Consider the following 15992-nt stretch of genomic DNA (forward strand, 5'->3'; position numbering starts at 1 on the left):
ACCACTGAACCTTCCCCCAAAGGTCCAGCAGAGAATGCCACTTCTGACAACTAGTTACCCGAGAAAAAATTACCAAAGTGAGAAACCGGGAAAAGGTAAGCTTCCGCACACGCCAGCCCAGCAATAGGGGCGCTCAGTTTTGAGTTCTATGCAGATCTGAGGCCAAGAATCCCAACGCTCTCTGGCTCTGGAGCCTGTCTTTCCACGTCCCACCTCTTACGTGAGAGGCGTCCAGGAGCCTCACAAGGGACGCCCCCCACGCCCTCCTCTACTCTCCAACGTGGAGTCGTGATTGCCCCCTGCTCCCAGCCCCTGGGAAAGACGCTGGTCCAGCCGGTCGAGGACGGGGTACCACTGGCTCACCTGGGAAGGGTAAGGGCACGAGGCTGGGCGCCGCGGAGGGCCAGAAAAGGACACCAGGGGAGGGAAGGGGACAGTCGGGGGCCCTCCCGCAGGCAGCTATCTGGGGAAAGGATGCCCACGGGCGGCACCAGCGGGCCAGGTGAGGAAGAAGGATGGAGGAGAACTGGAAGAGGGCACGAGAGAATGCAGGGTAGACGTGGGGCGCTCCTGTAGGCAAGAAACTTATGGAGGGGCGGGGGGCTTAAGGGCTGCCTCCGGGCCAGGTAGGGGGCCCCGCCCCTGCGCCCTGCCTCCCCTGCCCAGCGCCCGCTTCATGCCCGCGTCCGCGGCGCAGCGCGGCTCTGCCGGCCCCTTGCCCGCCACCGCAGGTTCGGCTTCAGGCGGCAGTCGGCGTCCAGCGCCGCGGCGGCTGAGCCGGGCGAGGACGAGCCCGAGGCGGCACAGCGCTCATGCTCCAAGGCAACGGGCTCCGTCCGCTTCCTCATCCCGCGGCCGACAGGGCCAGCCGCCGACGGCGTCCGCTGACCTCGCCCGCCCGCCCGCGCTGCAGTCGCCGAGACTCGCAGGAGCAGCTGCTGCCCGGAGCCCGCAGCCCCTCACATCCCAGCCCCAGGCCGCGGCGCCCGGCTCTACGACCCGCGCCTGGGATCAGGTCGGCCGCGCCTGTCAATCAGCGCCGGGCTCCCACCGGCCCCGCCCCCTCCATGCTTCCGCCGGGAGCGCGCCCAGCGTCCCCGGCGCCAACCTGCCCCCATTTTGGAGAAGGGCGGGCGAAGCCTCATACACCATGTACACAGTATGATTCTGTTGACAGGAAACCCCTGGGCAGGCAGAACTGAACTGAGGGGGCGAACGCAGCAGTTGTCAGGGGTCAGGGTGAGAATGGCAGCAGGGGCTGCAGCAGGGACTGTGAATACTAAGGACATGAAGGAACCTTTGGGGGAAATGATAATGGTCTAGGTCTCAATAAGTGTTTGGGTTGCAAAGGTGGATGCGTTTGCCACAGTTCAGTGAATGTATACTTGAGTTATGTGCAGCTGGTATAGAAATTTTACACTGAAAGAAAAATACGCTAAACAAACAATGAACTCTATCTAGTAAACAATATGCACGCTGAAACACACAGGGTGAGGTATACTGATATCTGCACTTTGAAATACAGCCTAAAAAATAAAATGGATTACTATATGGAGAAATGGATAATTGGTTATTTACGTGAGAAAGCAAGAATAATAACACATGATAGGTAAAATCCAGGGGGTGGAGGAGTCTATGGATGTTAACCATAAATTTTTACAACTTTGCCATTTGTTTGAAAATTACCATAATGAAACGTTGGGTACAAAAATAAAGATGAAGCTAGATTTCAGAAGAAAAGAATAATAAGACAAAAGGGAGAGTGAGCCTTCCGAAATGGTTACATGAAGACAATGGAGCAATTTCTTCCATAGATCATTATAAAAATCAGACAAAATCACTAAAACCAACCATCTGAAGGAACTGGAAAATGACCAAAGGCAGGCAAGCACTTGAGAAGTTACTGTCAGAACTGTCCCTGCATCTGGTACAAACCAGGGAGTGTTTGTCACTTTCCTGCCTGGCAATACTCTGAGCCCCAACTCTGGGAGGGCAGGACTGCAGCCCTACCGTACCACCTTAATGCGCAGCACACTGGCTATAAATTTAAGGGGGAAATTTTGGAAACAAGAGGGCTGCAAAATGCTGAGCTCCAAGGCTGAATATAAATACACTGCCCAAATCCCTGGCAGACAGTGAAATGCGCATAGGCAGGACAACCCAGGAAGCCCAGAGGCACACACCAGAGGTCAAGGCTCTCCCCTGAACAATGGAGTTACCCCAGGACATCTGCCAGTTTGCTGCTCCTCTGACTAAACGTGCTTCCCAACCCAGGGCGAGCTCTACTGGCAGAAAGCAAAAGTCTTACTGGTGTGAGGTCTCAGAAGAAAGAAATGGGGGCTGGAGGACCAACTGATATGTAAAGGAGGGATGCTGGAAGCAGGGGAACCCCAAGATAAACCCCCAAATCTGAGAATACATTCTACTCCAACCTTTGACTAACCATCGAAGTAGAAAGGTGCATGTGAGACTGCGAAAGAAAGAGAAGAGAAGGGAAGAAAAATGCATCAACTGGAAGCCAATGAAACTGATCGGAGACTCGTCGGCTCCTACGAACACAACAAGATGTTTGCATCTGGAGCAGAGCTGCACAAGCACGTGCACACACACAGGAAGCGCTGGGAAGCAGTAATAGCTGGCAGCAAAGGAGCACACCTCCCACTCAGATCCCGGCCTCTAAATTCCATCTCCCACCAAAAGGAACCAGGGAATCTTGGAGAAATAGCTGATTGCACCACAGGGGCAGAGAAACTACAGGAAATGCTGGGAGTATCTTACTGTGCCAAAAGGAAGGTCGTGCTCAGAAAAGAATGGGGACATGTCAAAACAACACAGGAGATGATTTGGAAAACCAAATCAGGGGGCATTCCAGCATCAAAATGAATGAGAGTTAAGGACTATAAGCCCCTGAATCAAACAAGAATCCGTGAAGTACTACTGGGTGAACAACTGAGTGAGTCAACAAAGGAGGGGAAACTCTCCTTAAGGGAGAATGCCAGCTGACAGGTGAGAAGAACAGCGTCCCCACTGCACGACTACCTAGTAATAACTAGTTCAAGCAAGAATAATCCGTGGGGGGGCCAAAGGATCAGTTTAAAAGCTCAAAAGGTCACAGAGCCTCAAATATTTCCCTACAGATTTCCTCATTCATTACAAAGGATAAACGCTAATTTTAGAGAGCAGACACTAGGCAGATGCCGCCCTAACTTGATCACCTGAGATCAGTAATTCTCAAATTTTAGAATACATCAAAATCATTTTTTGGGCTTGTTAAAAACATAGACTCAAGCCCTAAGTTTCTGACTTAGCAGGTCAGGAGTAGGGTCCAAGAATCTGCAGCCCCACAAATTCCTAGATGTTAACCTCACCAATAACAGAACAAGCCGGTATCATGTGCCATCCTGAGACGAATAATGGATATGAGAAATGATACGATGCCCTGAGAAAGGCACAGCACCACTTCTCTGATAGCCTGGCCCCCAAAATGCATAATCTGAGTTTAATCATGAGAAAACATCACAGGAACCCAAACGGAAGAAAGACCTACAAAACAATTAGAACAGTCTCCATGATGGAGAAAGGCTGAGAAACATATCCAGACTAAAAAGACCATAGAAACATCAATAAATACTACATGTAATTCTAGACTGGGTCCTGTATGGGGGGAAAACTACTGTAATTAACAGAGCAACTGTGAATATGGACTGTAAACTACAGAATGGCCCATGTTAAATTTGCCAATTTGATAACTATACTGATTATTTTGGGCTATGTAAAAAATCCTTGTTTGTTTTTTTTTTTTTAAGATTTTATTGATTTATTTGACAGAGAGAGACAGCGAGAGAGAGAACACAAGCAGGGGGAGTGTGAGGGGAGAAGCAGGCTCCCAGCAGAGCAGAGAGCCCGATGCAGGGCTCGATCCCTAGACCCTGGGATCATCACCTGAGCCGAAGGCAGACGCTTAATGGCTGAGCCACCCACCCAGGCGCCCCAAAAGTCCTTGTTCTTGGTAAATACTTCCTGAAGTACCTAAGAGTAAAGGGCGTGAAGTGTGCAACTTACTCTCTTCCAGTGTGTGAAAATAAATGTGCCACATGTACTTCTATATCCAGAGGTGGGGGGAGGGGGCCATGCAGGCAATGTCACAAAATGTTAACAACTGGTCAATCTAGGTGAAGGGTATTTGGAAGTTGCCTATACTACTTACAACTTTTCCATAAAAACACACAAGGCTTCATTTTAAAACAAAACAAACAACAACAAAAACAAGGAGTAGCAAATTAGAAAGGGTGGTAGAAGGGCGTTCAGAGGCTGCCCGCCACACAGCCTGATATTGAGGAAAATGGCAGAAGCGGGGCCACCACACGCTGAAAATGACAGGTGTTCGTACTGAGGATCCTGAGTCATCCAGAAAAGCCCCAAAGGAGTTTAATATCTTTTAGTACATTTTGTTTAAGATGACCTGTTAAGTACCCTTTTGAACCACAGAAGAAAACAAACACACTTTTCAAACTTCATGCTCCACATCCGTTTTTCTTCTATTCTACAAATACAACTTCTCAGTGGAACAGCGAGTCACACTGTAAGCTGTTCGCAGACATCCCCCCACGCGGGCAGGCCGTCCAGCGGCACACACTGCTCACACTGGGACCCACACAGCGCCCCTGCGGCGGCACGGTGACAACTGCAGCAGGACAGCCACCTGGCGGACAGCAGCTGGAAAGGTCGCCAGTTGTAAGAAGCATCCCAGCAGGGGCCAAACCCTCAAAACCAGTCAGCGCACAGATTCCCACAGCAAAACACAGGGACAGTCAGACGAGAACAAACGCAAGGCAGAGCAGCCTACTCCTTCTGTTCCCAAACACGACGGTCACGGAGGCCGTTAGTGCATATTGACTACGTGATGACCATTCAGAGGACAAGGTTACCAGAGACAGTGAAGCCAGCCCCCAGCCCCCAGAGCAGCGCACGGGATAAGCAAACATAAAGCAGCTCAGGAAGGGCCTCTTACACTGCATCTTCCTGTATCAGATTCCATTATAACCACACACGGCAATATCCTCTGATCGCAAAATAAGGAAGACCTCATCATTTAGATGAATGGCCTTCTTATTGTCTATAGTCAAATTTTGATTTTTAAATGAAAAGTAAATACACAACTTTCCACTCTAATCCCCCTCCCTGCCCACTGTTGTGGCTTTGCTAAGAAGGGTTTATTAGGAAAAAATGCTGAACAACTGCTCTGCAGGGCATCGCAAAGCACCACATACTAATAACAAGCGACCCTCTTACATACTGTGAAGAGACCTGACTCGCAACTACAATGAAGCCTTACGTTTAGTGAAGCTAACTTGTATTATTTTCTGTGTACATTCTTAGGTCTAGCGGTTTGAAATATAATCATACCCTACAATTACAGCTGATTAAAGACAGAGCTGAAGACTGTATAATTAAATTTGTCATGAATCAAAGAAAACATTTTTTATTAATTTTTAAAGCTAGTAAAACTATTTTTCTCCACAGCTACAAGAGCTTGAACATGGAAGGAATCTTAAAATAATTTAACTGATAAAACATCTTTTATTTATGCTAATTACATGACATCCATACTACATAACCATGTTATACAAAAACAAACCACATTATAAAGCCTTCAGGTTGTGAATAAGAATGTAAAAATCAACCAAAGACTCCAAGATCCTATGTTTTCACAAAGTGTCTGTGCTACAATCTATTTCATTTAAACTTTCAGGATACCTAATACAGAAAAATTAAATTTAATCCACTGGAAAGAAAAAGGGAGCTCAAGCGTGGGTATAAATGTGTGTGCCTGTGTGTGTGTATAATACCTACGTGTGTATATACATAAGTCATCCACCTTTTTTTGGGTTTGGCTTATTGAGGTAAAATTTACATACAGTAAAACACTGTTCGCTGGGTTCTGACTGACACAGTCAGTGTATGACCACCATCACAGGGCAGACATGGCCTACTTCCATCACCCACGAAGCACCCTCACGCCCTCCTGTACTCAGTCCTCTCCTCCCCTAGCCTCAGCCCCCGGCAACCACTGATCCAATCTGTTCCCATAGTTTTGCCTTTATCCGAATGTTATCAGGGTGGAACCACAGTTGTACAGAGCTCTGTGTTTGCCCGTAACAGAACGCTCTGGACGCGCTCCTGTTTTGCTGAGGATGTCAGCAGTCAGTACCTCTGTGTTGCTGTACAAGGACTGTCCCACCGCACAGGTGCACCGCAACCTGTTCACGCATTTCCCACCTGACGGACCTCCGAGTTGTTCTCCATCTTCGGTAAATAGGAATAAAGCTGCTATAAGCAATCATATGCAGGCCTTTGTGTAGAGATAAATTTGCATGTCTCTTGGGTAAAGGCCTCCATGTAGGACTGCTGGATCGTATGAGAAGTATATATTCAAGTTTATAAGAAACTGCCACACTACTTTTTCAAAGTGGTTATAACCCTTTGCATCCCCACCAGCAAAGCGCGATGTAGTTCTAGCTGTCCCACAGCCCTGCACCTGGGCACTGTCCCCTTCTGCTGCCTTGTTTTGTGGGAATGGGAGGCATTCTCACAGGACTGCAGCGCTACCCACTGCGGCTGTCACGGGCACTTCCCTAATGAGGGATGACGGGGAGTGTCTTTTTGTGTGCATGTTGTTATCTACAGGAAATGGATGAAGTATCTACTCAAAGCTTCTCACCATTTTTCCAGTTGAATTTTTTGCTGAGACACCTATCCTTTTAATAGACAGTTTATCAAAGAAGAAATGATGGAAAGTTTGTCTATTTTGTTAAAGCACTTAGAATTCATGAGCAGGAGACACAAATCTAACATGTTTCCTTGCCATCGCCACTCCCAACGCCCCACTTGCCCCTCCCCCCTGGCAGATAGCAACGATATGCCAAGGCAGGTAGAAAGAAAGAAACATCCTCTCTCCCCCTTAGTCAGAGTGTAAGAAGCACAGGAAAAGCTGCCTGCCTACTACTAGGGTCAGAAACAGACGTATTTTCCCATTTTTACAAGTATGGGATGAATCCATAATCTTTCTTCAGTAGGAGCAGAAACACCAATGACGGGGAACCACGTGCAATGGTTGGCAACACTAGTGCCAATGCATTCCGACGTGGCGGAAGCACGGCTGGCACGTGACAATACTGAGGGTCTGCAGACCGCTCGGTGGGTGGCAGCCCTCGCCCTCTCTATCACAGGCAGAGCCCGCACACAGGAGCACCACGTGCGCTTCAGAGCAAGGGCTAAGCTTTCATGTAAAGGAACAGGAGAGCCTGCCACCACCACGTGGAGCCTCGGGCTGACTGGTATCTGGCTCCGGGCTCTCCTCTGCAGCGTGGGGACAGTAATCACTACCTTGTTATTATAAACACTACACACAACTCAAAACACACGATGAATGACACACATAAACGGCAGGTATCACAATTCTGACGACTTCCCTCACGTAGAATTCCTGAATCACAAACGTAACTACTATTGGCAAGATAAAGGGTGTCCTGCGCAAAGCCTGGAGCATAAAGCAGAAGCTTCAGGAAGCAGGTAACATTTGTACACGGCGGACCCACTGAACTAAACACAGGCTCCTGACCGTCCATGAGAATAGCCAGGCACCCACATAAAAGGTGCAGCACATTTACATAAAAGGTGCCCTGCAGTTGGCAGTCCTGAAAGGCACTTACGGACTTTATTTCCTATAATCCTGCCTGAGCATTTCAAACTGCGCGATGCTTCTTTTCAAAAGAAGCCAATCCACTCACTCTTGGTTCTGCACCAACTTGTTCCCGAGTTCGCGACGGGCCTCCCTAACTGGGCCACGGAGACAGGGCTGAGCTTGCCCGCCTCCGCGACACCGCGGCCTCCCTGCACACCATCCTGCGTATCCAGCTAGACACAGAGCAGCCTCTGAAACGTCCTGTGGTCGCTCATCCTGCTCCCGCCTGACGACCGCAGCGGGGGGCTGCACTGGTCACTCCTGCACGATGACAGGCTGGGCCGCCTCAGTGACGGGATATTCCATAAAGATTTTTCCATGAACAAATACATGGAATCAACAGTTTAAGATGATCTCTTGGATTTAAGTGTCTTGATATATCCTATGTGCAGGTTTTAAGAAAATATTAAAATTTATGATGGGGGCCCCTGGCTGGCTCAGTCAGTAGAGTGTACGACTCTTGACCTCGGGGTTGTAAGTTTGAGCCCCACACTGGGTGTACAGACTACTTAAAAAATAAAATCTTTCAAAAAATAAAAAATTTACGACAGATGTTTAACAATCTGAATGTCACATTTTCCATGGAAATCTATTTAAAGGTCTTAAAGGAAGAGTCAGTAACTAAGTTAACATGTACCACCTAGCGAGGCGCCACAATACAGGCTTTGTAGGTTAACAAAAAGTAACCGATCTCGTCCCGCTCTGCTTTTTCTCACCTTCTCCACCTGGAATGCCTTTCCCCAACTACCGCGAGCCCCACTCACCATGCCGGAACCTGCTCCCTCAGGAGGACACCGTCCCCCTCCCTCTGATCTCCCCATCACTGTCTTCCCCATCACAATTCTCTACCCGGTCTCGCCTGCTCCTGCAGGATCTGCCCTACGCACCTCAACCCTGCTACCATGGGAGAGTAACCTGTCCAGCACGCAAGAAAACAGATGTCCCTGGGGGTGAAGACACAAGGAATACACATGAGCAGATGGCAAATTTTATTAAGAGGCCTTACTGTCAGGGAGAGTGAGAACTCTTAAGAATATCAAGGAAACAGAAAAAAAAAAAAAAAAAAGTGGCAACTGTTAAGCTCAAGAAAACAGGAAAACAAACAGTTGAACTAAAAGAGAATATAATCATGCTACATTAACCAGCTCAATAGTGAGCAACATTAACAAAGTCAAAACAGTTCGCCAAATTATGGCTCTAAACAAAAATTGTGCTACAACTACGTGGGGGAAGACGGGAGTTCAAAATGTAACTTTTTCTAAAAGTGACGCATCGATGGCCCTGCCTCTACATAGATATTGCTGGGAACCGTGGACAGAAATGCTACAAGAAACAGATAAGCAGGATTCCAGGCAGCTCTGGGAGGCGGATGGTGGAGGCAGGACAGGAGCCCGCTGGGTTCTGCATGAACCATTCAACACTGTTTTACTTTTGAACACATGCACGTACCACCCTCTGATAGCAGTGAAATTTCTAAGTAAGAAAAAGAAACAGAATCTCTAACAGAAGCACTTCCAGCAGGACATAAGCGTTTTCCTACAACTTTTCAACCACGCTACCCCCTTTCCCCCTTCAACAGTGTCTCTCCACCCTCAGGACGCAGGGCAGCTGAGGACAGCGTGCATGGCCTGAGACCTGGCGTCAGCCTGCCGGCTCCGTACTCTTGAGAAAGCTACTGTAAGCTCTGAACCTGACTTTTCCCCGCCCGTGACATGAAGACACCACCACGGACCTCAGGGACCCGGCTGCGTTGCTCAGCACCCAGACGGTGAGTAAGTGTGAGGATGACCGTACACCCTGGACCTAAGTCACCCAGATGCAATCTGTCTCACTACCCTCTCCCCCTTCACACCACCGTCCAGGCGGGCTTTCATTCTGACCACGCCCCCACACTGCGCCGAGCACTTGCCAGAGTGTCCTCCAAGTCGCCAAACCCGAAGGCCAAACCTCAGTCCTCATTATGACCTTTCCTGACACTTCAGAGAGTTGATCACATCCTCCTCCTGGACACTTCTTCCCTTCTTCCCATGGTGCCAGTGCTTGTGGTCTTCTTCACACCTGCTCTGTGCCAAACACTGCTCATGTTCGTCCTTGAGCACTCGATGGCAGAGTGACCCGAGGCTCAGACTTGCTTGTCTTCTCTGTGCTCACTCCCTCGGTGACCACAGACCGTCACTGCATTTTCATGGCCACTTCCAGCTCAGACTTCTCTTCCAAGCTCCAAATGCCTATTTACAACTGCCTACATGACATCTCTACTTGGATCCCTAACAGAATCACAAACTTAAAATGCCTACAGTGAGCTCCCCATCTGACCCTCTAAACCAAGTTCCACCCACAGCCTTCCCCCCATCTAGTTGCCCAGGCCAAGAGCCTTCTAGTCAACTCAACTCCTCCCTTTGTCCTCACACCCCTTATCCAATCTGTCAGCAAATCCTACTGCTTCTGCCTTTGAAATACATCCAAGGCCCAACTGCTTCTCACCACCTCCAGTTTTCCTGCTCCAATCCCAGCCTCCGCTGCCGCTCACCTGGTTCCCTGAACAGCGTGCCGACAACCTCCTGGTTGTCCTCTACTCTCCCCCACCCTCCAACCCCCACCACCAGTGTCTATTCCCAACACACTAGCCTTTCAAACCTCAGCCGAATCTCAAGGCTCAACACTGAGGGAGGGACAGCTGCCCTCCGGAGCCGACAGCCAGCACCGCCTTACCCTAGCGACTCTTTGTTTCAACAAACAGCCCCAGAACCTCACAGTTCAATCTATGTCGATTGTTCTCAGCTGCCCTGACGCTAAATAACCTATCTTTATCCATCAAATGGGGGGTTTCAGATGGGTCTCCGGGCAACCTTCCTTTCTGTCTACTGCCTCCCCACACCCCATTAACCCTGAAAATAATCTCCATACATATCCCAGCAATTCAACTCCTCCAAAACTTTGCTTTGCTTTCCTAGAATTCTGATTGTAAAACACCTCCATCCCAAGTTCTGCCTTAAGAATGCAACACCCCAAAACAAATCAAGAACCAAGAACCTGATCCATCCTGCAGGGGCTCAAGTGGACCAGGGCACTCAGGTACATCAAGGGACCCGGATCTCAGAGGAACACCATTAAGTCGATGCTGTACAAAGCCAGGCTTACTCGTGTGGCCTCACCAGTTGTCCAGAATTGGGGGAAACAATTATAGAAACACTGGTTATAAGGTATTTTTCCTGGGTTTACATATTTTCAAACAGGGGGGAGGGGAGGGGAGGGCCAAACTAGAAGCAGCAGATTATATCCCAGTGCTCAAAGTTCCAGTGAGCCAAGAACGGGCTCTCAGTTCCCTGTCAGGCCTTCATTCCGCTGCACATCACATTAAGAAGAAAAATGTTGTGTAATTTCTGCTAAATATGAAACTGTCTTGGGCTCTACCATGACGAACGATTTTTAATAGCTAATGCTGATGAAAAGTTATACTTGATATTCTCCCTCTTGTTTGGATCCACTAAGAAAAGAGAACTTATTTTGTGGCAAGCATTAAACACTACTTCATCCAGCATTTAGTGAAAACTACCCATGGGTCAAGCAGAAAACATGCAGAAATGAAATAACAAAATCTTTGCCCTTAAAGATGCAGAAACAGACTTGTACCCAATAAATATAGCCCACTGTTACAGGAAGAAACATCAAAATGTGCAGGGAGGGTGGGGAGGAGACAAGGGATGTAAACAGCTGGGCATGGCCTTCTCCAAAAGACAGCAGAGTCACACCTGGCACAGCACACAGAACAGGTGCCTCTCATAGCCAAGAAAGGGTAGAAGGAATCAGAGAAAAGGAGCAAGACTTCCAGGCCTTACTTGGAAACTGAAACTTCGTGACACAATTTTCCTTCCCTTCCCTAATACCTAATCCTGGCAGAAACAAAAGTGGGTTTGGGGGGGAAAGGAGAACAAAGGAGGAAAGTGAACTGACCCCCAGAAGGAAATGGAAAAACAATCCAGGGTCCTGCCCCTTGGACATCTAAGACAAACACACTTGCCAAAGTCAAATTCAACGTAATTATAATGATTCTGAATTCTGAATCCATGAAGTCTAAGTTTATGGGGCTTTTACACCAAAGCAATGTATTGCGAAAATCTTACCAATGCTAATACCACAAGACAGATTGATGAATCTTCTATCAACGATCTGTCCTCGATTTACCACTAGGCCTACCAAAAAGAGCAGTCTTTGGAAATAAGACAAACTGGAATAGAATCTCAATTCTATAACCTCCCAACTGTGGAGTGCAGCACAAGTGCCAAGGTTACAAATTAACAAATCACAAATAACCCAATCTCTGGAGCTTAGTTTTCCTCTCATTAAAGTGGGGGAACTGCCACCGAATAGCAATTGCTAACATTTGTAAATGCTGAGCACATTTCACATTTCTTATGGCATCTTCACCACAACCCTGGGAGAGCACCCTTTGTCAGAGGAAAGAGCTAGGTTTAAGTAGTCAGTGAAGAGTTCGCATGGAGAGAAAGCTAGGTTTCAGTAGTTAGTGAAGTTAGTAAGTAAGCAGCCAAGCCAACATCTGAATACACAGCCCTAAGAATAAAACACAAGTAAAAAGCACAGGCTCCAAAGCCAGACTGAGTCTGAATCCCAGCTTTGCTTTTTACTAACTTAGTAACCTTTAACCTCTGTTTCAGTTATGCAAATGTGAAACAGGGGCAAAGGGTAGCCTCATTCAGGGGATTACTGCCAGAGACTCACCTAGGAGCTGGATGGCCCAGTGCTGACCCTGTTGGGCCACTCTTCTAGGGCACATGCTGCTACTGTCACAACTATCAGGGACAGGACTGTCATCCTGCCTGCCTCTCTCCACACATAAAAGGCACTAAACAACTAATATTTCTTCCCTCACCTACTCTGCAAAATCAACTAGCTTTTATTTGTTTCTAGTATATGTCAAAGAAACCTTAAGACAGATGAAAGAAAAATCAAAACAAAAGGAAAAACCAAAACACAAATGTAGCAAGAGAATTATACTCACAGTTCTGAAGGCCACGATAACTCTGTGAAGAAATCAAACGTGGGTTTAAAGGAAATGCTCCCGGTTTCTCTTTCCTCTTTCCATAGTCCTCAGAGAACCTGACAAGGAGAGACAACATGCGCATTAAAACCCCCTTCCTTTCACTTCTTGAAGCTCTACTGAACTCACCCCTCAGCCAGTTCCATCACCTCCCACGCAAGCCTACTGGGCAACGCCTGGGATGAGGGGTGAGAAGAGGGCACCACGTCCCTGTCTTCAAAGCTATTTCTACTTAAGAAACACACAGGAAGGAGCGCCTGGGTGGCTCAGTCGTTAAGCGTGTGCCCTCGGCTCAGGGCGTGATCCCAGAGTCCTGGGATCGAGCCCCACATCAGGCTCCTATGCTGGGAGCCTGCTTTTTCCTCTCCCACTCCCCCTGCCTGTGTTTCCTCTCTCACTGGCTGTCTCTCTCTGTCAAATAAATAAATAAAATCTTAAAAAAAAAAAAAAAAAAGAAAATACATGTGAAGCAAATGGAAACTATTCAAACATATCAAAAATCATAAATTAACAGAGTGTGGTTGGCTAATAAGTGCACGATACAATGACAGAGTATAGACATCTGTTCCACTGCCTCCCATTAAAACTATACTACAGAGATATTTTTAAAAAATGTTGTAAACAGGGGCGCCTGGGTGGCTCAGTCTGTTAAGCATCTGCCTTCAGCTCAGGTCATGATCCCAGGGTCCTGGGATGGAGCCTCAGGTCAGGCTCCCTGCTCAACAGGGAGTCTGCTTCTCCCTCTCCCTCTGCCCCTCCCCGTTTGTGCTCTCTGCTCTCTCCCGTGTGCACACACTCACTCCCTCAAATAAGTAAATAAATAAAATCTTTTTAAAAAATGTTTGAAACAGCACAGGGAGAACTGAAAGGAGAAAAAAGCCAAGATTTTTGAAGTACTGAGGAAATCTTCTAACATGGAAGATTGAGACAAAAACAAAAAAGTAAAAAGAAGAAACCTGGAGGAGACAGAAACTATAAAAGATTGAAGTAGAGTAAATGAGTCAGCAACCCAAGAAAGCTAGGTCCTAATTCAGCAGTGGAACACACGGGAACCACTTCCACTTGCACAGCAGTGTCCTAGAAGACCAGAAGTGGCAGCAGCAGTGTAGACAGAACGGGGGTAAAGAAGACATAGCCTCAAATACAGAGGAGCCGGGGAAGGCCATGGAAACTGAAACCAGAACCTCAACCTCAAGCCAGGCACAACGTGACGCCCCCTCATTCTGAAAGAAGATGGGAGGGGGCATTCCCCGGAAAAGTAGAGGCGTCTATGGACTGAAGTCACCCTGCCCAGCTGCACTGAACAGAGCTGGACTTAATGACCATATATACAGTGAACAGTGAATTCTCCAGCTCTCCTACAACAGACCACACACGCACACCGCTGCCTTCCAGATTCTGAAGTCAGAATTGTGCCGGAAAGAGACTGGAGAATATTTCTGGGGAATCTGATCAGCTCCAAAACACAGATCTAAAGATACTAACCCTGGGGACCCTCAACACATGGCCACCCAGAATACCCTGATGTAAAAGTCAAAGGGCCCCACTACGTCAGACAGGAGAAGGAAGGAAACAACCTAAAAGAAACAGAGACTATACAAACTATCAATAATATAGAGGTAAGACAACACTGCAATCAATAAAGAAAAACAGGATGTTCTTCTAGAAAAATAGAAAAAGAGCCCTTGGAAATCTAAAGAACCTTTCTGAAATCAGAAATAATAAACTAAAGAAAAGGTTAAGTCAAACTGAAGTCATCTCCCTGAACAGAGAATAAAAAGACCCCCCCCCCAAAAAAAAGGCAGAAAAGGAGGAGCAAAGGAAGGAAGAAGAAGAAGAAAAAAGTATTAAGGTAATTACAACCTTTGCCCAGGACAGCCAAGTTCCGGATAATAAGACTTCCAGAAAAACAAAATAAGGAAAAGCAAGGGAGAAAACCTCAGCACAGTAATGCCAAAGAGTATTCCCAGAACTGAAAACTCCCAGTTGCCAGAATGAAGGGACCCGCTGAATATGCAGCACAGTGGATGAAAACCGACCACACAAGGTACACCATCATGATATTTCAAAAGACTTGGACAAATTGTAAAACTCCTACAAGCTTCTAAAGATGGGAGGGGGGAAAAAGTTTAGTACGAAGGAAAAATGAGAATAGCTTCTGAATTCTAAAACAGTAACATGAAAACAAGAAGGCAATGGAGCAATCTTTGAATTTATGAACAAAAATGAATTCCAATACAGAACTCTATACCCAGCGAAACCATCAATCAAGTTTCAATCATGCATGGTCCCAAAAGGTTTGCCTCCTAAGCATCCTATGTCAGAAAGCCCCTGGAGAAAGTCTTCCACCAAAACACGAGCATCAACAAAAAATGAGCAAGGCATGAGCTTCCATTAGAAGGGATAAGGGAATCCCCAGGACGACGATGAAGCGAGATTCCAGAATGGTGGCTGTGCACCAGGAGAGGAGGAAACAAGTCCAAGCCGGAGCAGTGTTGCTCAAGAGGAGGGAATGCTGAAGGCTGTCTTCAACTTGCCCAAAAACACTGTACTATCTTTTTAAAGTAATTAACGCCACCAAAAGGAAGAAGTCAGTGAAGAAAGACAAAGACAAGAGTTACCACAAACATAAAATCCAACTCTGGACAAAAGCCAAACGATGAGAACAAAGGAACATCCAGGGACAACACAATAAAAGACCGAAGGAGCAAGAGCTCAGAAAAGAAGAGAACAGAGATCTCCAGGAAACTGTCTGCCAGAAATCAAACGTGAAGAAGAGATGAGTCTGTATGACCATGAAGAAAAATTACTAAGAGGCTACTGGAAGGTATGGGGAAAATAGGTCTGGGGTAGGGGGGAAATAACAATAGGTATAAAAAGGGTTAAGAATGTGGGGGACTGAAGAAAGATGAGTACCTGTCATAATGCCCTGGGCGCACCTCTATCACAGGACTTACCCACTGTACCATCATCACTGACTGACTTCTCTGTCTCCCTCCCTCGGCTGCAAAGACCTTTTGGAGAGGATCATTTCTCATCCGGTTATCACCCTGCAGAGTCCAGTACAACGCCTGCTACAAGGGTATACACAAAAGCAAAGGGTTTTTGTATTTTTTTTGCATTTATTTGGGTACTGAGTATCTACTACAATACCTGCTATCCGTCCGGAGAACTAGAATTCAAAGACAT

At 47.2% G+C, this 15992-nt stretch overlaps 1 protein-coding gene across 1 annotated transcript in view; it reads right to left on the reverse strand.

Moving 5' to 3' along the window:
* Window positions 1–15992, reverse strand: part of LOC125281931 (focal adhesion kinase 1-like) — a 143206-nt gene that overhangs the window by 27091 nt on the left and 100123 nt on the right. The window contains exon 7 of the mRNA XM_057312837.1: window positions 12765–12862. Coding sequence (XP_057168820.1) covers window positions 12765–12862 — 98 coding nt within the window. The remainder of the gene's footprint in view (window positions 1–12764; window positions 12863–15992) is intronic.

This window comes from Ursus arctos, unplaced genomic scaffold (assembly GCF_023065955.2).
Source record: "Ursus arctos isolate Adak ecotype North America unplaced genomic scaffold, UrsArc2.0 scaffold_16, whole genome shotgun sequence".
In the NCBI taxonomy this organism is placed as follows: domain Eukaryota; kingdom Metazoa; phylum Chordata; class Mammalia; order Carnivora; family Ursidae; genus Ursus; species Ursus arctos.